The sequence below is a fragment of the Cricetulus griseus genome, chromosome 7, assembly GCF_003668045.3.
Source record: "Cricetulus griseus strain 17A/GY chromosome 7, alternate assembly CriGri-PICRH-1.0, whole genome shotgun sequence".
NCBI lineage: Eukaryota > Metazoa > Chordata > Mammalia > Rodentia > Cricetidae > Cricetulus > Cricetulus griseus.
The window spans coordinates 46,261,411-46,286,495 of NC_048600.1; the positions used below are offsets into that span (position 1 = coordinate 46,261,411).

The following is a 25,085-nucleotide window of genomic DNA, read 5'->3' on the forward strand; positions in this document are numbered from 1 at the left end:
GCCTCCACAACTACTACTAACAAGTATTCTGTGTGGAGACAGAAAGAAGACTAACACAGTAGCAGGCTTTCTATTTTTTTTAAACAGCTTTCTTTTATTTTAACCAAAACTGGTTGTTCTCAGCAGAAGCATTACCAAGATAAGCTTCTTTTTTTCCTTATCACCATTTCATTTTTATTTACTAATAACTATAACTGTAAAGGGGTAGAGGTTTCTCCGTGTGTGTGTGTGTGTGTGTGTGTGTGTGTGTGTGTGTGTGTGTGTGTGTGTCTGTTCACATGTATGCAGGAATGTGCACCAGTGCATATGCCTGTAGACTTCCCAAGTCAACTTCTGAATCTTCTTCATTCATTCACCACTTACTTTCTGAGACAAGTTCTCTCACTGAGCCTGGATGAAGTAAGTTCTCTCCCTGAACCTGGAGTTTGTGGCCACTGACCCCCTGGGATCTTCCTGTTGTAATAGGCTCCAAAACCTTAGCACAACTGACACATGTTAGAGGCACCGTTCTGACCTAAGACCCAGCACATAGACCCCCAACACCTGCCAAGAACAAGAAACAAGACCTAATCCATCATCATCCACAGTTCTGGGAAAGTCCCTAACTGTACCAACCTTTCTCTCTTGACTTCTGTAGCTCTGCTTATTTTAACAGATCTTGCTAATTAAAGTGTGTCCAAGTAGGATGTGGGTTTTGTGCATAAAAAGGCAAGAATGGCAAGGTTTAGGGCTGCATGATTTGAGCGAGTTTCCCCCACGAAGCTGCTGGCCAACGAGAGTAAAGACTTTCTATTTGGTTGTAAGTGTGTTCATGTGTTTTCTAATGGAGTTACCTCACAACATTCTGCAGGACCCAGAAAATTCCCAGAGACAATGGGGGCCTCAGATCCCCTGGGCCCACAGCATGTGGAAGGGTATCTCCTAGGAGGTGAATGACCACTTTGATATACTCCAGGGCCCCAGAACTTCTCCCGCTTCTACTCCTGTTGATCTTGAGGCTTCCAACACCTCCACCCTTAACAGGAAACTCCAGAAACTCTGGTCCAGAGTCTGTTTATGGCGTCTCCTGCGTAGGACACTTAGGAAAGGTTGTGTGCAGCCCAGGTGAGTGGAATCTGTGAGAGATGTCACTGGAGCCCCTGGGTTAAGCCAGTGTGGTGGCCACCCCTGGTTATCTTTATTGTCGTCCAAGTGTCTCTGTCAGTTCTGTGGGCTGGAGAAACAGACGTAGGAGAGGGAGTGAGCAGTCCCAGACGCCATTGAAATGCATGGAGAGTTTTGAGGATGAGGATGCAGTGTCTGGAAAACTCCACACTCTCTGTGAAATTGATTGGCCCTCTTCTTTATGAATTGAGTGGCCCAGTGAGGGTTCTCTGGACCTGTCACAGATGGCACAGATGGTCTGGAATGTGTTAACTGGAGACCCCAGTCACCCCCACTGGTTTCCCTATATTGACTCGTGGCTTTCTCTGGCACAAGACCCACTCCCCTGGCTTAGGACCTGTGCCCTTTCACTGGGGACCTGACTCCTCTTGGTTTGTTCAGGTTGCCCAGAGAAACCCAAGCCTCTGTCTGTTCTCTTGGCCTTCCAGAAGAAGCTGACTTTCCTTGTCTGTATATCTCAGTACTGCACTGGGTCATGCCCAGAGAAGGGAAAATAGTTCCTGGACCATACTGTGAGGATGTGGGAAGGCGGTTTCGTCTATCTCAGGCCCCCTCTCTCCTCTACACACATGGAGTGGCCTGGCTCTGGAGGCTCTGGGAGGAACCTCCCTGGGGCAGAGGCTCCCCCATCCTCCCTTTAAGGGAGGTACCTCCAGTGGACCCAAAACTGGCATGTTCCTCCCCTTCTCCTTCTTCCAGGTTTATGTTCATTTCCAACCAATGATCTGTATAACTGGAAAACTCAGAACCCATGAGTCTCTGAAAGACTCCAGGCTCTCATTAGTCTCCTAGACTCCTAGTCTCCTAGACAGTCTTTTACACCCACCAGCTGACCCAGGATGATTGCCAGTAGCTCTGGGCCACCCTCCTCACTGTGAGGAGCAGGACAGAATCCAGCTTGAGAGTAGAAAAGCCACCCCAAGCTGGCCAAGGGATCACTGTTGGACAGCGCAGCCTGGATAGACCAGATTTTCCCTTCAGTCCAACCTGACCAGGACCCCGACACTGACCAAGGTAAGGAGGCTTTGGACAATTTCACCAGGCCCTGGTAGGAAGATTAAAGACAGCTGCTAGAAAACCCACCAATCAAAGGTGAGTGAGGTTATACAGTAGCGCCAAGAATCGCCTGCTGGGTTCCTTGTGTGCCTCTGTGAAGCTTACTGATGTTTACTCCCATAGACACAGATGCCCCAGAAAACCAGTGAGCAACCAAATACTGCTTTTGTTATACAGCCTGCCCCAGATATTAGAAAGAAACTCCAATAGATGGAAGGTCGTGAGGGTATGAATAGGTCCAAATGATTGGAGATTGCACAAAAGGTTTATAATAACTGACTCTGCAGAAGAAAAGCAGAATAAAAGATTGACCAAGCACTAGTTGGCAGCGCTTATGGAGTACAGCAAGAGGGATCCCAGAGAGGGAAGCCAGGAATGCCAGGAAAAGACGAGGCTAGAGGAGGACCAGTGTGCTTACTCCAAGTGAAAGAGACACTGGAAAATGACATCCTGTTCTTCATTTGGGCAAGAACTGACATGGCTGGGGTTCCATCCCACTGAGTGCCCAAGGTAACATTAAAGGTGAGGGGCAAATCTGTTAAAGTTTTGCTTGACACGGCACAGCTCATTCAGCCCTGATAGAGCCACTTGGACCAGTGATATCTTAATGGACAGCCATCCACAGGGCAACTGGACAGATTGCTCTGTCTCTGGATGACCTCTCAGATGGTGGACTTGGGACAAGGTACTGTGACAAATTCTTTCTTAGCCACACAAGACTGATCCTACCCCCTAATTGGGAGAGATTTATTGCACAATCTACAGGCAACCATAGTCTTCGGGGAGGCCACAGCCCATCCTACCTTGAATCCCTCTCAGCCCCCAACTTGTATTCATGTTGGAAGTTCCAACCAAGTCTGGAAAATGAAAATAACACTCAAACTTTGGGATACTTGCAGGACTTGCAAGAGTAGGTTCCCAGTGTCTGGGTTAAGAATAACCCACCAGGACTGACCACCCACCAAGTGCCAATTCTCATTCAATTACTAAGTACTGCTGCTATATCAGCATGGACCAAACAGTATCCTATGAGCTGGGAAGCCAAGCAGGCAATTGCTAACATTTTAATCAACCACAGAAAGCAGGGACCCCCATCCCCCACCATTCTCCTGCAGCCCCCCAATTCCAGTCCTAAAGCCAGGCACCTGGGACTACTGACCCATGCAGGATCTCAGAGAAGTCAACAAGCAGGTAGAGATTATTCATCCCATGCTTCCTAACTCCTACACACTCCCGAGTCTCCTACTCCAGAGAAACAAGTGTATACAGTTCTAGACTTAAAGGATGCCTTCTTTTGCCTTCAGTCGCCAGCCCATTTTGCCTTTGAAATCTGAGGGAGGATTTGTGGGACAACTGACATGGACTAGGTTGTCACAAGAGCTCAAAAACTCTCCTACATTCTTTGATGAGACCTTAAGTGTTGACCTCCTGACTTTCCAGCAAAGTTACCTGGAGAGCACCCTGTTACAGCATGTCGATGGCCTCCTCACAGCTTCAGAAACAGAGGAGGAATGTAAAAAGGCCTGTCAGAGGTACCACAGGCTCTAAGAGACAGGGTCTCAGACAAGAACGCCCACCTATGTGCCCCTGTGTCACCTACTTGGGTTGTAATTTGGAGGCAAACAAATGTTCTCCCAGAGCCAAATCTTGGTGATCCTATAGAGATCCCTGTGCCAAAGACAAAGAAACAGGTGGGAATTTCTGGAGGCTGTTGGGTATTGACACTTGTGTATACCCAAGTTTGTGAAGCTAGTTAAGTTATGGTATGCTAGTGCTGGCAGCACCCAGCCACTACAACCGACTGACTCTGAACAAAGAGATTTCAAGGCCTTGAAGACAGCCTTCAATTCTGTACCAGCCCTAGCCCTCCCATACATAACTAAATCCTCCTGCTTGTACTCAAGTGAGGCTCAGGGTATCACAAAGGGGGTCCTTGGCCACCAGGATCCTGGAAGAGGCCTGTGGCCTAACTATTCAAAGCACTTGATTCTGTTTCTGCTGGTTGGCCAGCTTGTTGTGGGCAATTGCTGCTGAACAGTCATGCTAGTAAAAGAAGTTGATAAACTGTCTTTGGGCCAGGAACTATTCCTAACCACCTCATCCTCTTTAGAGGTTCTCTTGGGGGGAACCCCAAAGATGGGGTGGATGTGCAAAGCCCAAATAAGACATTATTAAACACACCTCCTGGACCTTCCCATCTCCCATTGTGTAAAACTTCAGCTGTCGACCCAGTCAGTCTGCTGCCGGATGATAACCAAACAGTCTCTCCATGATTGCCTGGAAGCGACTGAGGAGGTCCAATCTGTCACACCTGGCGTAACATGCTCTGGCATGAGAAGTGGGAGAGGTATAAGGATTCAGGCATTATGCTGGCTTGCCCCTGTCACTTGGCAGAATGCATTCAGGCAGTACCCTGGTCAACCCAGGGTTCCATGGAGATGCAAAGGACCCCTTTAAGAGAAAGACCCTGCCCACTTAACGGTCTTTTTGCCTGCTCATCTCTGTCTGCTCTCCTCTCTTTCCTGCTGTTTCCCTGGGGCAGACCCGGCTTTTCCTGTCTCCCTCTTCTTTCCTGTCCTCTTTGTCTCTGTGTCTCTTTACTTCTTTTCTCTTCCCTTCCCCCCGTCCATCTCTATTCCCTGTTGGCCGACACCTACCCCTCCCTTTGCTCCCTTTCCCAATAAACTCTGTGTGGGTTTGTTGAGTTTTGCGGTTCATGTTTCATCACCCGCAGCTGCAGCAAAACAACGACAAGAGGCACTATACACTGATGGGTGCAGTTTGCTTAAGATGGAATCAGGTATGCCAGGGCTGCAGTTGTCACCTTAGCCAAGATGGTGTAGACACAGTCCCTCAACCGAGGGACCTTAGCACAAAGGGCTAGACTTCTGGCATTAACCCAGGCACTTCACATGGGGGGAAGTGCAAAGCTATCACTGTGTACATAACAGTCAGTATGCATGTGCCACAGTCCATGTCCATTGGCTCAAGGAAACAGGACAGCAGACTTAGCCATCTAGATGGTGGCCCTAGAGCCAGTGGGGCTTCTCCACGTGGCTATTGGTTACTCTGACTAAACCTGAATTACTCCAGCATCCATCTTGTACACAGGAAGAAACCAAGGGTAGGAAAAGGAAGGATGCCAAGCAGGAGGCAAATGGGTGGGCTTTGTTGTTTGCCTTGTGGGATGGGAGACCTATACTCCCTGCCACTTGCTAGTGAACAGATGTCCACCAAACGCCAATGGGTTGCCCATCTGTGGACAACTAGACTGCTGAGTTACTCAGGTCCAGATGTTAATCTCTTGACTAGACAATCCTATCAAGGACATTGCTTCCAGTGTGCCGCTTGTGCATATGAAGCCCAAAGGAGGAAGAGAACTGAGGAAGGAATCCCTGCCTGAGGAAGTACCTCTGGAGAACACTGGGAAGTGGACTTTACAGAGATCAAATTCACAGTTCTTGGGTAGAACTATTTGTTAGTTTTCCAAGACACCTTCTCTGGATGTAGGGAAGCCTATCCCACCCAAATGGAGGAAGCCTCAGTAGTCACCAAGAAACTCTCCCGAGTTAATTGCCAGATTTGGGCTGTTGTCCTCTCTGGGGCCTAACAATGGCCCAGTCCAACCTTTATGATCAAAGTTTCCAAAAAATTTGGCAAAAGTCTTAAATGTTGATTGGAAACTACATTGTACTTGTAGGCCACAAAACTCAAGACAGGCAGAAAGCATTAATAGACCTTGAAAGAAACTTTTAACTAAATATGTCTTTGAGATGGGTGAAAACTGGGCCAGCCTCCTACCATTTGCCCTTCTAAGGGCCAGTTGTACACCATGTCGAGCAGGATTAATACCATTTGAGATTATGTGACTGTCTCCTCTCCTCCTTAAGCTCAGAGATGTTCCTAAAGCAGGATTTATGAGTCATTCCTGTTACGATAAATCTTTCTGCCAAAGGCCGCCAAGCCCCACCGCTACGTGTGTGCTTTATGCCAGCCGCCTGTCTGAGTTAGGGCCCAAATTAATACACAGAAACTTGTATTAGGTAAAAATGCTGCTTGGCCAATGACTAGGATTTCTCATCTGCTAGCTCAGTCTTAATTATCATAAATCTATATATTTTATAAGACTTATCGGACACCTTCCATTGGTGTCCTCCCTTGCTGGTGGATCACATTGTGCCACTGGAGGAAGAGTGGAGGGGAAAGGGGACACTTCCTGTTTCCTTTGTTTAAATATGAGTCTCCTTGCTATGTCACTTCCTGCCTGTATCACCACTTCTCTACTACATTTCCCAGAATCCTCTTTGACTCCTAGTCCTGTCTAACTTGCTGCCTCATTGACCAAACAGTACTTTATTCAACAATCAATAAGATGAACATACACAGTACATTCCCCATCACATTTCCGCCTCAAGTCCTTACAGGCCTCCCACAGGCCCAGAGAACCAACTATTCATCAGTCAGTTCGGGAGGCCACACCCTTGCCCTTGTCAGAGTTTGTCCACAAGTTCCAGCCTGGTAACCTTGTGTGGGTAAAGAGGATCCCATTCTAGAGCTTGGATCCAATGTTGAAAGGCCTGTACCCTGTAGTCCTCACCACCCTTACAGTGGTAAATGTCACTGGTGTCACCCCATGGATCCACCATACCCAGATGAAGGAGGCTACAGAGGACAATGACAGATGGGTTGTCACCAGGTCCTCTGACTCACTAAAGAGAAGACTGACATGGTCCCTATGACTATGGTTGTCCTATTTCACTTTCTTTGTCTTTCCCTGGGAATGGCCCACTACTACCATAAGCCAAGAACCCTTGTGTGGGAATCAAAAAAGACAGAAATCTGGGCACTTATAGCCAATCTATCCACTGAGACCAACCTACCTTCCAGATGGAACTCTGTAAAATGTTGCATCCAGAGGCTACCAGGAGGAGAGGCCTCAGAGAAATATGCTCCTAGAGCTGTGGGTCCACTGATGAAGAAACAGGGCTTCAATTTACCCAGTACTGTGTCTGTTCTGCTGACAGCCCCCTGCCATGCAGAAAACTGGGCAAATACTATTGTGCTCGGAGGGCTTGTGAGACTGAGTCCTGCTGTAGGCACATAGACCCCTTCGTAATCATAAAACAGCACACACACACACACACACACACACACACACCACAGTGTACACGTTACTGTCCCATATCTATGTTAGAGTCTGGCAGGAAACTGAAGGTTATCATTGGGAAACTTGCAGAACCTGGGGAGTTGGGTTATATGTGACTTTCTTGGACCCAGACAGCTAATTTACTATTCAAAGAAAAAGCTTCCATCAAGGGCTATCCAGCCCATCCACACGAATGGACCTATCTTGGTACTCCCAGAATATGTGCCCCCTAAGCACAATTCCAATTTCCCCAGGAATTCCTTTGGTAACTGTGAGGTTGAAAGTCAGGGAGCTAGCAGAAATCAGCTCCTTAGTGTTCAGGATTCTGGAAGGAGTCTATCAGTTTCTTAACCATTCTCAACCAGATACAGGTTAACAATTGTTGGCTATGCCTGGTCTCCCAGGCCCCCATATTATGTTGGGGTTGGAATTAATCAAACAACAAGATCCACTTCCTACCCTGAAAAGTGCAAGACTGGTGTACACTCACACTGGGGGACCTCCATGGAAAAGGCACCTGCTTAATATCCAAGATATTAAGATATCTCCTAGATAGCTTCCCCCATGCAGATTCCTGTAGTCATACACAGCAGGTTAATTCTGGAAGTGGAAGTTGAGTGTATTTCCAGGCCTTGGAGATACTTGGCTCACTTGTACTAATGGCTTAACCAAATGTGAATCTTCTGAGTTGTTTGCTCTGGAGGAGCCCCCACTCCTTTGCATGCTATACCACAGGTGTCCATTTATAATGCAGAAGAGGGCAGGGTCCACCTAATTCTGGATTCTGGGCTTTCTCATGCAGTGAGCTGTCCCCATTCTCATTCCCTTGTTGGTGGGGGTAGGCATCACGGACTCCTCTGAGTTGGAATTTCAGCCCTAATTATGGGGGATAAAAGCTTCAATGACAGCTGGGCGGTGGTGGCGCATGCCCTTAATCTCAGCACTCGGGAGGCAGAGGCAGGCGGATCTCTGTGAATTCGAGACCAGCCTGGTCTACAAGAGTGAGTTCCAGGACAGCCTCCAAAGCCACAGAGAAACCCTGTCTCGGAAAAAAAAAAAAGAAAAGAAAAAGAAAAAGAAAAGCTTCAATGTTCTCAGTGCTCAAGTAGACAAAAACCTTGGCCATCTGGAAAATTCTATTTTCTGTCTGGAAGTCCAGGTAGACTCCTTAGAGGAGGTTGCTCTTCAGAATCAAAGAGGTTTGGATCTCTTCATGAAACAAGGAGGTAGCCTCTGTATGGCACTGGGAGAAACTTGCTTCTATACCCACAAACCAGGGGTAATTAGAGTTTAGTCATGGTCGGAAATAATCTTAAAGAGAGAGAAGGAGATGCCAAGAATCTGTGGGACCCCAGCGCCCCCCCCACCTTAGCACAGCTGATGCCATGTTAGAGGCATGGTTCTGAACTAAGAACCCAACACCTGCCAAAACAAGAACCAAGACCTAATTCATCATTGTCCACAGTTCTGGGAAAGTCCCTAAATGTGCCAACCTTGCTTTCTTGACTTCTGTAGTTCTGTTTATTGCAACTGTTCTTGCTAATTGAAGTGTGTCAAACCAGAGTGTGGGTTTTGTGCATTAAAAGGGGAAGAACAGCAAGAGAACAGCAAGGCTTAGGGCTGCATGATTTGGGCAAGTTCTCTGTAGTCCTCAGCGAGTGAGACTAAAGGCTGCCTGGTTTTAAGTATTGCCCTTGTGTTCTCTGATAGAGTTACCTCGCCACACAGTCTTCCCCTCCCATTGCAGGATTACAGGCCAGCACAGCTCCACTCAAGGTTTTATGTGAGTGCTGGGGGGGGGGTGTCCCCACCTCTGGTCCTCATGCTTTTCCAGAAAGTACTTTGTCCACTGAGCCATGTTCCCAGCCCCTATCTATAAGTCAGGGTTCTGGGCCACTATTTGAACTTCCTCTAGCCTCATTGTCATTTTACAATATCACATTAGATTTGATCATGTTATTTTGTAATCTTATGCCAATCACTAAATTTAGAACAAGCCATTATGCATAATGACTAAAGTAAAATATCTTCAGAGGAACAAAGTACATAGCAGAAGCAGGGAATTTTCAGGACCTGACTCAGGGTTCTAGGCACAAGGAACTCATAACATGCAGCAAAGGTGGTGGAATTGGGGAGCAGGCTGGAGCTGACTGTGGGTAGGGCATGTCTCTGTAGGCTGATTGAATCCTAGTGGTGGAAGATGGGGAAATTTATTGGAGGATGCAAGGCAGGACAAGGAGCAGGTATGAAGTAGACACTCTCTCAGACAATTCAGGATGTCAGCACTGAGTACCACAGCCTGGGTAATAGCAAGCTACACAGATGTGTTTCTTGTGGCTTTGGAGGGTAGCAATGCAAAGTCATGCCAGCATGGTTAGGGGCTAGTCAGTTATCCTTTTGCAGGGTTTGTTTTTTGTTTTTTTTGTTTTGTTTTGGTTTTTTTTTTGGTTTTTCGAGACAGGGTTTCTCTGTGTAGCTTTGGATCCTATCCTGGCACTCGCTCTGGAGACCAGGCTGGCCTCGAACTCACAGAGATCTGCCTGCCTCTGCCTCCTGAGTGCTGGGATTAAAGGCGTGCGCCTTTTGCAGGTTCCTGACTTCTTCTCAAACGTCATTTTTTTTTTTTTTTAGAAGAAAACTAGAAGGAAAAAAAAAAAAGAGCCAAGGAGCTCTTGGGGATCCTTTGTAAGAGTATGAATCATAAAGGCCCAATTTCGTGACATAATCACCTCTCCAAAGATCCACCTCCAAATACTATTCCAATGAGAATTTGATAGTGACATATACACTTGGCTAATTACATGAACATGAAGTCCATAGTAGGGACCATGAATTCAGTTTTGGACATGTTGAAATTCTGATGACTTTAAGCTATTCAAATGAAGCTAGCAAGCAATCAGCTACATATATGTGTCTAGCTCCCAGAGGCAATCTGTCATCAAGATATAAAGAGTATTCAAATCTGGGTGATATCCGAAGTCAATGGGTATTGTGTGAACGTTTCCTAGGGAGATAGACAAACTTGTATTCATCCACCAATATCATACAAAACAAAAACAAAAAAACAAAAACAATTCCACCTAGTCTAGCTCAGTGAACCAGTGAGTTTAATTAGGTTACTCCCAGGAGCAAGGGGAACTTACCAACAGAAACATGGTTGAACATATATCCCAGCAACTGTTGAATGATCATATAAATCCTCAGCAAGGGATAAGAGTCTCACAAGCCCCTCCCTCTCAGCAATCACTAACTACTTATATTTATCCCCAGGGAGAATTTAGGCACAGCAGTGATGGAAAATTAATGGGCTCAGTTTTGTGTCTTATGTGGGTAATGGAAGCTGCTTAGAGCTTAGGAGGACAATGGCCAGGTCACATCTGAGTATACTGTGCTCAGAGGAAGTATGGCCTGAGTGTGGCCTATGACAGAGCCTGGGGTAGGTGCACTGCCCAGGCAGGCTTCCTTCAGGACGGAAGTTCCTGTTTCTCAGCTTCTCTCTGGTAGCTCCCAGGTCTTAACCCTTTTTGACAATGAGCCTTAGACGAGGTTTTGCCCAAGGTTTTGAACCCAGAGAAGGCATCCACCTGCATCTCATCTCACCTTGGGATAAAGGAATGAGGCCATCCCAGCTTTATGCTTACTGTGGGCTTGGCTAAGAGCTGTCTTGAGACTGCCGTGTGCCTTTCCCTTCCCTCCCTCTTCCCAAAGCACCATGTTACAAGTTTCCGGTGTTTACAGCTTCTTACAGCTGACATTTTGTGAAACCTTTCCATTTAATTGTGCTTTACTTTATAAGACACACCAGGAAGCCTTTTTATTAGAAGAGACACCACAGCATCATTTAACAAGAAAATGGGGCTCTTGGCTTGTAATGCTTATGCATTTCTAGGCAAAATTCAAAAAGACTTTCTCATAAAACCTTTATTCTGATCAACTTATATCTTTCTGAATGGATTCCTAGACCTTAATTGGAAGGCTCTTTGTAAGCCATCCTGCTTGGATTAAGTTATGGCTAGTCTCACCCTGGGGGCTCGCCTCCTTGCTTTGGGGAAATTGCCTTCTTCTCTTTCTAGGCAGTCAGAAGAGGACCCCTGACCAGACTTGCTGCCTGGCTATTGTTCTTTCTTCCTTTATATCAGAGCTAGTGATGCCCCCTCCCCCTTTAAAGAAGAAAGAATCTCTGGCTTTTCATAGTGTTCTGACTTCTGTTATTTGAATTTAAAGGCAGAGCACCCAGTGATGGTTCGAGCATAGCTTCCTTTTATTCTTACCTCTGGGAGTTCCTGGGAAGGGCTCAGATTCCCATCAGACCTTCACATTCTTAAGCCAATGACAAGGTTTATAATGAAGTATGCCAAATGCTCCTAGTGTGTGTGTGTGTGTGTGTGTGTGTGTGTGTGTGTGTGTGTGTGTGTGTTTATGGGGGTTTACCTGTACCTGAAACAGAATACTAAAGCCTTAGTTATAAGGAACAATGATTCCAGAACATACAACTCCTTTGAAGTATACATATGTGTAAAACAGTTATTTTCAGGTAACATATCATAGGCAGCCACCTTGGGTGGTGGTGGGGGACACACACATTAGATTCACTTTTCTTTCTGCTTCCAATTCTAACAAGAATGTGTCAGGAACTGGACCCAAAACCATGGAAATCATGTATCAGTGAACAAAAGTGGGATTTAATTTCTGAGGTGAAGCTGGCCAAGAGGAGAAAGTGGCTGGAGCGCCAAATGTTGTGATTGTTAGTATTCAGGCATCTGCACTGGCCTGCCCTTGGGGTCCTGATAGGATACGCCCTCAGCTGCTGCCACTAAGAGCACCACCTGTGCACATTCACTATGTTCCCTTTTAAAAGAGTCCTGCCCACCTCCCACCTTCCCTCTCTCTCCCTCTGTCTTTCTCTCCTGTCACTGGAGGCTGGTCTCCCTACTCCATTTCCCCCTTTTTATAATCCTTTTCCCCTAATAAGAAACCCTTCCACTTGAACTCTGTCGAATGGTGTCTTTCTCTCTTGAGCTGATTTTTTAAAAATTACAACAGTGATTTCCTCCATTTTTGAGGCTGGGAGATATCAGCCCAAGTGCTTTGGACATACTAAGCTAACTGAAGACATAATTTAAAAATTATATATACATTCCATACCTTTGGGAACTATTATATATAAAAAACAGTAAGGAGAATAAAGAATTATAAAAATCAGAGAAATTGTGACAAGTATCAGATGGCACATGTTCATGGGAGTAACTTTAGGAACATCATTCTATTCAAAAGATTCCTTATGATGCAGTCAAGAAACAAAGTCCTGGGCTGGAGATGGCTCATCAGTGAAGAGCACTGGTTGCTCTTCTAGAGAAGCTGAGTTCAGTTCCCAGCACTCCTGTTGGGTAGCTCACAACTGTCTGTAATTCCAGCTCCAAGAAATTCAATGCTCTCTACTGTTCTCTGAGGGACCTGCATACACATGGCAAAAACAAAAAACAAAAACCAACACACACACACACACACACACACACACACACACACACACACACACACGTGCGCGCGCATATAAATAAGAATAAATTTGAGAGACAAACTTTGAGTATAAAAGGTTGAAAAGCGAAAACACAAAATCATGGAAATAAGGGTTTGAAATTAAACTTCAGATAAAGAAGAGTTAAAACCAAAACATACTAAATAAGATCACTTGGTTATTGTTCATCCATAAAAGCAAAGCCATTGAGGAGACAGGACACAGGAAACCACACGTCAACATCAAAGCTTCAATGTAGGGGCTTTCAGAGCAGTGGTGGGTGTGAGTGGAACGTGCCTCACTCATTCCTGACAGGTCAAGAATATAATATATTGACAGGGACACAGCTTTAAATAATGAAAGTAATAGACATGATTAAAAATTTATACATAAGTCTATAGCAGATATGACTTTGCCTCATGTTCAGGGAATGTCAATAGGAATAGTTCATATGTGAGGCTATAAAAATATAGTTCACATAGCAGAAAATATACAGAAAGTTCTACTTGCAAATTAAATACATTATAGTAACAATAAAATCTAATAATTTAGTAATGAAAAGAAAGCCAAATCATTTTACTAAACATAGAAACAAATAACCAACTATAAAACACTTCAAAAATGATCATGTAAAGGTAGCAATATTTAGACGTGAAGTAATAAATATTTTTACTTCTTTCAAGTATAAAAGAAACAAAAATAAAGGAGGTATTTGTTACAAGAGATTAAAAAAAAGAACAGTAATTACAACAAAACCTCAGGAAATCAGGAAGATGAAAACACATTGTAAATTAATAAAATTAATACAGTATATACTAACCCCAAATTTAATGCAGTTAAATGATGAGGTAATAGTCTTTCAAAAGTGACACTATAATAAATGGATACTGATGATGAAAGTGAACCTCTACCTAAAGGTAAAAAGGAATTTAAAATGGAGAGTAGATGCAAATGCCATGCTAGCTCCATTTCTGGGACAAAATACTCGGGAAAATCAACACAAAGCAGGAAGGATTTCTCTTCGGCTAATGCCAGCACTTGGGAAGCTGAGACAAGAACATTGCAAGTTTGAGGTCAGCCTGGGCTACATAGTTAGGTTTTTTATTTTCATTTAGTAGTAACAAGAGTAAATGTTTTGTGCTTGCATGTATTACTTAGAAGAACTTTCCATGTTCTTGCTCATCTATTCTTTGTAATGACCTGCTGTGGTAAGTTTTAGTCATATCTTCAATTTATAGAGAGAAGATTTAGGCACAAAGACATTAAACAACTTATCCAAAATCATAAACAGTGTGTTAAAGATTCAATCCCAGGTAGTCTGTAAAGTATTCACAGACAAAAAAAGTCACAGAGAGGGGGTGGAATGTGGAGGGGAAAAGTGACCAGAATGTATTATATTTGTATGTAAAATTTTCAAAGAGTAAATTCATAAGAAGAAAAAAAGCATCATTTTCCCAAAGAATTAGCGACTTGATCTCTTTGGAGCTGAGGAAGGACCTTGATGGTGTCAAGAATAAGGGCCTGCTTCCAACAAAGGGAATGTTTATAGGACAGTAGTAACCCTCATGCTTCAAATGGAAAAAGGTTTAACGTGGAAGGAAGAAAGAGAACATTTTCAAAACTTGGGACAGAGCCCTGAGCATTGCAGAGGAGCCGGGTTCAATTCATAGCACTCACAAGATGGTTCATAAGCATCTGTAACTCTTTTGGCCTCCTCAGGCAGCAGGCATACATGTGGTGCAAAGGGCATACATTCGGACAAAAAAACCTATACACATAAAAAAACAATGAAAACTAAAATAAATAAATGAATAAACAAACAAACAAACAAATAAATAAATGCCGGATTGACACTAGTCTGGGTGGAGCACAGAATGACAACTCTTGAACATTGCTAGACATTGCCAGGTGGCCTTCAGCACCAGGTGAATGGTCCTGCTTTTAGCATGGTGTGATATGGTTTGCTTTCACTAGTAATTTTTAAGCCAATATTGTTTCCGAGAGCTTGGAAACATTATCCTTAACAGTCCTGAGTGTGCTATGGAAATTAAAGATAGTTTCCAGCCAGACTACCTCCCTAGAGGGTGCAACTGAGACTATGTGTCATCACACATTCATGAGGTAGAAAGACAACTGGAAATTGCCCTGCTTCCACACTATTTTCTTGTCTGTATCTTTCTTAGTTATACTGGTTTGAAGGAGGATGGCCCCCACAGGCTCAGGTATTTGCATGTTGTTAATGCAGTTAATGAGCTGTCAGGGAAGGATTAGCAGTGAAGGGAACCATCAACAACAGAAAGCTGTTGCAAATGGAATTGAACTAGCAGTAGAATTTGGTAGCTTTGGTCATGTGGTCTGGCTTTAAAGGATGCCCGAGAAGTAAAGGTGGTATGGATTTTCCTCTGCTGCTAATGAAAGCTGCTGAGGCCAGGCTTTTGGCATGGAGAGTCACTGCGTGGAGGCCTAGAGAGGCCCTTGAGTGAAGCTGTAGCCTGGATTGCACTGGAAACCTCAACATTTTAGAAATGGCACAGTCATGGGACACCTGCCAAGGAGAGCTGCTAACAGGAAGTAGAACCAGCCCAAGAAAGTGTGTTGTAGTCAACATATCTGAAAAGAATTGGAGGGCTGAAGAGTGCTTTGATGTTAAGACATGGATGCAGAATTTGGAGTTTGCCCTGCTGGGTTTTGGTTTTGCTTTGGTCCAGTATGTCCTCACTATACATTCTTTCCTCTTTTTTGGAATGATAATGTACATCCTGTGCCATTATATATTGGAAGTCTGTGATCCGCTTTTTTATTTTATAGGGTATTACAGTTAAAGAGATTGCCTTGAGTCTCAGAAGAGACTTTGGGTGTTCAGTCTTAAGACTGAAAGACTATGGAGATGTTTGAAGTTGGACTTGATGCATTTTGCTACATGCTACGGGTGCCAGGGAGTGGAATGTGGTAGCTTGAATGAGAATGCCCCCATAGGTTCATACATTTGCATGTTTATTAGTACCCAGTTGATGATCTGTTTGGAAAAGATTAGGAGGTATGGCCTTGTTGGAGTAGGTGTGTTCTTATTGGAGAAGGAGGGTTGCTGGGTGAGGGTTTTGAGGTTTCAAAACTCTCAGCTACTGCTCCAGGTTGTAAAATTCTCAGCTGATGCCTGCCTGCCCGTTGTCATCCTTCATGACAATAGAAAAGAAACTGAAACATTAGTCTACTTTTTTCATATACACAATAGTCAAAGTTTTTAGTTTTCATAATTTGGGCATGGATTGGTATATCTTCAAGGGAAACATGGTGGCTTCTAGCACAAGTCAAAAGTGGATTACTTACGCAAACTCTGACAGTGCAGAGGAATCTATGTGACAGTGACATCATCACACCTTCTAGAGACTCAGATTTTCCCAACTGGGGCCTAGACTTGGCAAAACAGACTTGCCTCCACACACCTTGCGTATCTACACCGTGCACTAGTATATATGGTTGAATTGTGCACCTCCAACCATTATACCACCATGGACAACTGGTATTGGTAGAGAAAAGAGGGAAGGGAAGAAGGTGGCTAGGGAAAGTCTTAGACATTCTCTGGTTCAGTTATAAGAGTTTCTTCAGCAAAGGAAGTGGGCAGTCTTTGAGGTCCAGCTCCCTAAGGTGTGTCTGTCTCAATGTCTTTGTGATGCCCAATCACTGGTAGATAGGAACAGCATGTTGGGAAGAATGGCCTCATGTGCATGAAGTGGTTGCTCCACAGTATATAGCCATCAGCCATTATGTCCCTTTGAAAGGAAATGTGAGAAGCGTGTTTCCACAACTCCAATAGATATGTGCTGAGTTGGCAACTTTTCTACCACTGCAGTAGTGCTCCAGCATCATATCCTTCCTGAGCAGCTTCCCTCCTCTCCCAGTGCTCTACCTTTCAATCTCAACACCATTCTTCCACGGTTTTATATGACTCCAGACTTTCCTAAAATGCTAATCTTTTTTTTCAGGTTACATTGGACATGGATATATCCCGATCTTTAATTAATTCCTATGCTGAAAAATTCTGTTTTTTTTTTTCCTCATGACTAAAGACATGCCTTAAATCATTTGGGTGGCCAGAATAAATGGTTGGCTAATTACTTATTTGGGGAATGTTTCTTCCCTGTTCTTCAATGGCCAAATCTTTTCATTGAAACCATTAGTTCTCCTATTTCCTCTCCCCACGCCACACACTTAGGCATGAAACATCTTTGGAGAACACAAAACAGATGTTGCAAATATAATCACATGTCACATTACAACACTTTGGTCACGAAGTGTATATACATCAGGATGCCAAGGCCATCTACCACAAAGCATTGCTCATCTATTTGTGATGGTGCTGGACAAGCCTACTGTACTACCAGTCACACAGCACAGGGCTGGGGATATGCTCAGTGGCAGAGTGCTGCATTTGATTCCCAGAAGCACAGAAAGGTCTGTGATACTTAATAATGATAATAACTGTCACTGCTTTATCTAGGGTTGACTAGATAACTTTTTATCACTAATGTGTATTACTTTTATTTATAAGAAAGTTTTAGTTTAAAGCAGTATGCCCATTATGTGGGCAGCAGGCCCATAGGCCCTGTATTCATGGTAGCCTTGACTGCAGCAGTGCAGAGAAATCTATGTGACAATAACATCATCACACCTTCTAGAGACTCAGCCGCTTAGCTTTGTGTGAGTGCACCCTATGATGCTTGTAAGATGGCATAATCATCTGTGGTACATTTCTCAGAGTGCAGAGCCACAAGAACAGACTATTGGGCTAAAATAAAACTTCTTTGATTTAAACAAAGAAAAAGAAAAAACCAGGAATAGAATTGATGAATGAATGTTCCTACTCACAGAGATCAGAAGAGAGACTGATGAAGATGAGATGGAGAGAAGGAAGGACATGTAAAAATTTTATTTCCACAGCTCAATATGTATGTACCCAATTTGGAAACTTGTAGTCTCAGGTTTTAATGAAGAGGTCATCACCCTGATAGAATCTAAAACACTGAACAAGTCATGGTGTCACACCTGGTATTTAACGATATTTCAGAAGAAATTTCACATTATATTTATGTTTTGTTCAACAAAATAAATTTAATATCTTTCACCAGAAATTATTAAACAATAAATATAACATTTAGAACATTCATTTCCATGGGAGTCTTTAGAGCTGCATGGTTCTAGAACGGTGGGACACTATCCAGTATGACACCCATACAGTGACATGAATAAACACTGACAGATATGACAAAACAGGCTATGTTTCCTTGAAGAGCTGATAGGTCACACAACATAAGCATAAGGTTGAACTATACAAAAAAGCTATGTCCACACGCTCCACAAAATTTCATGCAATCAAATTTATAAACATGTTCCATTTGGTAATAAACTTGAGCTGTGTGAACTAACATTTGAAACTTCATTGAGGGATTTAGCAATGTTGAAACTTTACTCAGCACTGTCCAATAATGTGTCTTTCAACTGGAAGCAGGTGGATTTACTAGTCACTTGAAGAACATACAACCACAAAGCCAAGGTTGTTGGAATCTCATGAAGTGATTAAGTTGTAGCTAGGAAAGAAACAAAACTACAAATTATTGTACGGGCCTTACGTTCATGAGAATTTTGTATATTCCTATTTTGTAATGGCCTTGTAAGAGAAATGAGGAAACTCACCCTCTTACTGATGCCATCCCAGCTCATGCTCTGGTCTAAAATACACCCTCCTTACACTGCTCTTGCCTCAGTCTCTCATTTACAAAAATCTAATTGTCTTTCCTAAGACTGGCCTTCCCTCTATTACTTTCCAAATCTCAGAAAACTGGAAGAAATCTCCCCCTGCATGTGAACTGGGGTCATGTGGTTGGGAAACCAGGGGCCACTAAAAAGAAAGGGGAGGAGATGATATGCTCAGTGTAAAATATAGACTATTAAAGCATCTATGGAATAGTTGGCAATATCAGAGGTCATGGGTAGGATAGAAATAGTGGCTAAGGCTATGAAGAACAGTGAGTTGTTTGGAAGTGAATATGCGAAGAGATAATAGGACAAGTAACAACTTCCAAGGAAGCAAGACAACAACTTAAAATGAACAGGAAATGCAGTCAGAGAGACAGGATGAGAATCACAACACAGACTGCAGGATACTAAGAGAGGAGTAGTGAGGTTGACTCACGTATGACAGCACATTCCAAGAGAAAGAGAATGAAGCAGAGACATATAAAAGAAGAAAAGTCATGCACTCACATTTTTCTATATATGTGTGTGTATGTATACATATATATATATGTATATATATATGTGTGTGTGTCTATATACATATACATACGTACATATATCATGGAGATGAGATCATGTGGAGAATAGTTTCAAGGGCATGATAGAGATGGGGCCTAAGTGAAAATTTTAATGTCAAAAAATATTTAACGAGGTGTGCTATGTGACACATACTAGCTTAAGGAAGGAAGTAGATTAGAAGTGACAATGGGGCTAAACCAAAGATTAGAGAAAGCAGGATACAAAGGGAGGGGAAGATCTGTTCAGTTATTTCAATGGGTTCTCACCAGAGAAGACAGGAAGATTCACATTCATTTTGTATTAACTCGAATCTAGAAACAATATAAGAGAAGTTCAAGTTGGTCTGTAACACTTATTTTTGTCAACAAATACATATTAAGAGGTAAAAATTACATTACACTTTTGTAACATATTAGCTTTATTAAACAGTTATATAATATAGTTCAAAACTTAAGGTAAAATAACAAATGTCAAAGATACCTTTTATTTATGTTATTTTGGATATTAAGCAAGCAAATAATTTTTACCAGATGATTTTGGATTCATGGAAGGCTGAGGTTCAAAAGACTCTGCCAAGTTCAGGGGCCACAGTGAGTAGAACACTGCCAAGCTTCTCTGTACATTGCTGTTCAAATACCTTTTTCTGAAAACCTGCAACTTTTCATTATTTTACCAGTTACTAAACACTAGTGCAGTTTTAGAACAAGATTCAATTTGTAAGTTGTTTTCCAAGAATGGTATTGTACCAAGGTCAGAGTTTGTTAAATAAATTACACTAGAATGCAGCATCCATGGAAAGGAAACGACAAGAAGTTGGATAGAATGTGTAGTTTTATATTACAGTTAACATGTTCTTCACCAGTATGTGTGTTTTTAAATTTGTGTTTAAAGACTGACATTCAAATATATATTTAATGGACATGTGTGTTCTGTGCTCAGAAAATTCCAGCCAGTGCTTGCCTTCTGCACCCTTATGCCCACATAAACACTCAGGGTCTACCCTACATGCCCTGCCTGAGCATGGGTTTATGCTTTTAATTGCTCCTATACTTTAAAATTGGCAGTTAGGAAATCTAATGCAATCCAAGGTTAGCTACAATGTTTATATAACCCAGTTTTTTATAAAATTGTAAATGTGTTGACTTACTTCACTGGATAAATTTTGGCACTTCAGTCTGCGTCTGAATTTTTCATTTTCTGCAATCATTTTGGAAATGACTTTTTGTACGTTTTTCCACACTAAGACCTTAAAAAGATAAACACAGTCAAGGAACACTGGGCACAAAAGTACAATGCCTTTTGATGGAGGTAATCAAGGGTGACTCTGCTGGGCTGCATGTTAGTCACCCTCACCAGTGTGAAGCAATGCACCCAGCAACTATCCTGCCAATGACCTCAGTGGCCCTAACTTGTCTGACCTCTTCTTTTTCAGTTTTCTCAAGTTCCCTTTCTGCTGCATTTAAATGAGTTCTCCTGGATGATGTTGCCTTTCAAAAGAAGAAAATAATGTTTGTAAAGTCTTGCTAGTCTTTCAATTTTCAAAAGGCACTAAAAATATTGAATTTCTATTCCTGTTCATGCAGGGCAGAAATTCATTTATAATGTGTTTTATTCTAGACAAGAATTAACTAGTTCTCCTAGGAGACAGTCAGGCAGTTACCAGAGATTATGAATATACTAGAGTAAGAAAAAAAACCCTATAAAATCAAGTAGCTACATCTAGATTTTATTTTTTTGCTACTTAGAGCTTGACATTTGACAAGCATTTAAATGTCATCTAGAAACATTTTCACACACTGAATAATGGGATGAAAGGCATGTATGCAAATCACTTACCCCAGAGCACAGCACATTAAGTTTAGAGGTAAGCACTAGCCATGTTCTTTCCTCCCTACCCAAAAGGAAATAGTTCTTGAAGGAAGCAGGTCTTAGCACAGTGGAAGACTGCTGGCTACTTCAGATGTATTTGGTACAAGGGTTAGTCGCCTTGGGCACTGTGTACAGCATGGGCTGTACACCAAACAAGCATGAATTTATGTGTCATGCTCAATTAACACATTCTTTAAAGTAAAATGGCAACACAGATTAGCACAGACACTTTTCTGAAATATGTTCAAAATTCTCAAGTTGCTATAACATTTGGCAACCAAAGATTCAGCAATATAGTTCACCTTTGTCATCTTTCTGGATAAAAAGTCACATACATTCTTTGCTTTGGAAAAACCAATATGACACCAATGTAGACAGATTCTTTCCTATGAAGTCTGTGATTTTCTTGCTATACTGTTTTATATTTAGCTACACTCTATGGAACATAGGTTATGCTTTGAAAAAAGTCTCCTGGCAGGTTATATTTTGATTAAAATGCATTTATACCTTCAAATACCAGATCTCTTTTCATAGTCAATAAATATTTCCAAACTCAGTTCCATTTTTACCAAGTTTCTTCTATTTTCTCCTTTCAGAAAATTAAGTTATTCAGGAGATGGAATTACTGTCATGTCCTAGAAACCTTCATACACTATAATCACAGAAAAAGATCTAAAATTTAAATGTTTCCTTTATAACAATGTACCTTTTTCCTTTCCTTCATTATTTTGGAGGCCTCATTCAGTGGTATGGGGAAATCAAACTCTTTAGCTGCATTTTTTTGGTTTAAACCTAATTTTTTAAGAAAAGAAATCAAAGTTAGTACATGTTTTAAGAAGTACTATCCTGAAAACAGAGGCCATAGTATGTCTCATAAGCTCTCTTTGGGGGATGTTTATGCTTGGTGCTATATCTCTGATCACTAGGTGACACCGCTTGTTGAAAACAACAAAGTATATGTTCCCTGGAGCCCTTTCTATCTGCTTTCCCTCTGCCTATGGCATATCTACTTTAACTCTCCTCACTTCATTTGTAACATACTACCTGGATTTCCTTTGCACAATCAACAGCTTTGCAGGGAACATTTAACAGATGTTCCCTGTTATGTTAAATGATGTAAATAGATTGGATCTTATAAACCATGCTGGGTTGTCACAGTTTGCTTGAGAAGTGTCTTTTCCTCTCTGGCAATCCAGTTTCTATTTTGTAGATACTAGGTACATAATGCATTACATTTGTTGAATGAACTAAAATGTGTTCTCAAATGGCATTTACTAATTTGTGAGGCACATGGCATTAATTCTGAGTGGGGCGCAGACATGGGATGATGGATCTTAATTAAGTCACATTGTGAGAAATTCATCCCGTTGCCAACTCTTCCAGTCTCCAGTAAAGGAGGAAGTGCGAGTTTGTCCACTTGTCATTTAGAGATCTTCAAGACTTGCTGCTTTTCCTTTATGACAGATACCTTCTAGCAGGAAGCCTATTTACTACAATTGGACAATGTTGTTTTGCTATTGTTAGCTTATAATTATTTTCTCTTTTTAGCAAACACACATAAATAGTGTTTTAATGAAATGTAGCTAAGAGGAGAAAATTACCTATTTAAATATAAACACACTGAGTAAACTAGCACATACATGCAGATATGGCATAAACTTTGAATGCCACAACTTTCATGGTGGTGTGTTTTCATCATTCCCAGTTTCCTACTTACAAGTCTTACCTAATCTGTACCTAGACTCCTTAAGGTTAAGATAGGGGCCATGAAGTCTGTCTGAAAATCCATCAAGAAGTGTAACACATGTGCACAAGGAAAACATTTCTTCCATCTCTCCCTGTACTTAGACTGGGCGCCAGTGTATGCTACACCATGGATTTAGTCCCCACCTAACACTTCTGACCTTCCTCTGGTTCTTGTTGCCCATGCTCTGATCCTATCAAGCTGTACTTGTAGCTCTTCCCTGGTCACTGGCAATCGTCATCCACCCTCAACAATATGCTCACACATTTCTCCACCTGTAACTTGTCCTTATCTCAGCCTCATGTGAAAATCTCAAATAGCTTTCTCCACCATGATGCTTTCCTTGACTCTGTTATCCTCAAATTATTACCATTTCCAAAGTATCCATCCACACACCTCCACAATAGCATTCCTCATCCTTAGTTATTTATAACCCATGACTATCTCCCAAGCACAGTGAAAGTCTTGCTGAGATGTTAGCTTTGCCTGCTGCTTATCCCTTGGCTTTCTAAACACCAGCACATCTAAGGATGGCTTACCAGCCTGACTTTCACAAGGTACCTGTCCCTGGTGACATCATCCCACCAATTAAACATCTTTAGAGATTATAGAAACGAAACTCACTCTACAGTTTAGTCAAAAGCTTGCTTTTCATTCATTCAGTAAACGTTTAGTACACTCTGTTAGTCATTCTTGTTCCTTCAAGCCCTCTGGGCTCTCAGTGCCAACACTGACTGGGTGCTTATTCCACACCACACACCAAATTAGGTGCTGTGCACATGCTGCTTCCACTAATCTTCACAGAAACCTCTGAAGGTGGAATTAAATCACTTGAAAGGTGATTAATTAAAGAATCAAATTGGATAGCTAAAATGGGCAATATTATATTTCCAGTAATTAACATAGCCCATGGTTGTCTTTCTGACTTCAAAGCCAGAGTTCTTAATAATCTCTACTGTCCCACCAGAAATTTCTCCATTTTTGTCCTCTTGAATTTCTGTCTTGTGCCCCTTTCTGTCTCTGAACTTGATTGTCGAAGTCTTACCAGGTATCTTTCTTATAACACTCACACCTGCTGACTTATATACTCATTATTTACATGTGAGTCCTTTGAGTACAGAATAGTCACCTGATCCATCTTGTCATTAGTGTTTGACCTAATGTCTACAACATGGTAGATGCTAAATATTGTGAAATGTATGAATAATTCATTTTTGTTTCCCATAGACACCTAATAAATGTTTATTTAAAATCAAATATAACCAAGACTGAGTAAACCTAAGTACTTTACACTCTTTGCTTAGCTTAGGTGCATGTCTATCTCAGGGCACCCTTCCTTTGAATGCATTCCTGGTTTTAGAAGTTCAGCGAGGAGGTCATGGAAATTAATGATTTTCCTATTCACACAGTGGCCCAGTACAGATAAGTTAGCCACAGCCTCAACTCTTCCTTTTCCCTTCCAGTCAGTTATCAGTTCTGTCCATTTACTCCTACAGCTTTAATTCTGGCTTTTCAATTTCTACTGGACTACTACCACTGCCTTGAAGCTGTTTTCTAGCCTCTTATCAGCTACAAAGCCAAATTAAATCCATCCTCTATCTGAAAATATGAAATAAATAACAAAGCAGATCAGAACAGGAAGTACAGAGAAGATATTTAAGTATGTAATCTAAAGGACCAATTTCCACACAGTGTACCAAGCAAGCACTTAGATGGGACAGACAAAGGTAAAGAGGGAAAGCAGGATTCTGGAGGAAAGTCTTTCAGGCATGGCTTCTGGAAGTGGAGAGAGGGAAAGGTCACAGACTGAGTTACAAAGAAAACATCAGACAGTAGAGACACTAGGAATACCATTCTCTGATCACCATGCAATAAAAATAGAAAGCACTAACAAAACCAAAAAAAAAAAAAAAAGGAAGGTCCCAGGATTTAAAACCTTTAAAATATGTTAATCAGTATCAGTGTGACATGAATAAGCAGAATTGAAATTATAGAATGCTTTAAAAATCGACAGTGAAAGTATTACATCTTGAGATGTGTGGGTGGTACTAGGAGTGGTTAAAACAAATTCACCATACTAAATACTTCCTGATTTTAAAAAGTAAATGAAATGCCTGATTTTCAATCTACATTTTCAACACAATCCTGATAAAAATTCTGATGATATTCTTCATAGAAGTAGAAAACAGCAATATTAAAACTCATTTGAAAGCACAAAGTATCCAGAAGAAGCAAAGCAATCCTGAACAAAAACAGAATAATGCTGAAACATAACTAAC

The 25,085-nt window shown here is 42.0% G+C and overlaps 1 protein-coding gene across 1 annotated transcript in view; it reads right to left on the minus strand.

Moving 5' to 3' along the window:
* CUNH5orf47 (chromosome unknown C5orf47 homolog) overlaps positions 1-25,085 on the minus strand; it is a 37,678-nt gene that overhangs the window by 7,142 nt on the left and 5,451 nt on the right. The window contains exons 2-3 of the mRNA XM_027424816.2: positions 21,769-21,854; positions 20,341-20,439 (exon numbers count right to left, since the gene is read on the minus strand). Of these exons, the coding sequence (XP_027280617.1) occupies positions 20,341-20,439; positions 21,769-21,854 (185 nt within the window). The remainder of the gene's footprint in view (positions 1-20,340; positions 20,440-21,768; positions 21,855-25,085) is intronic.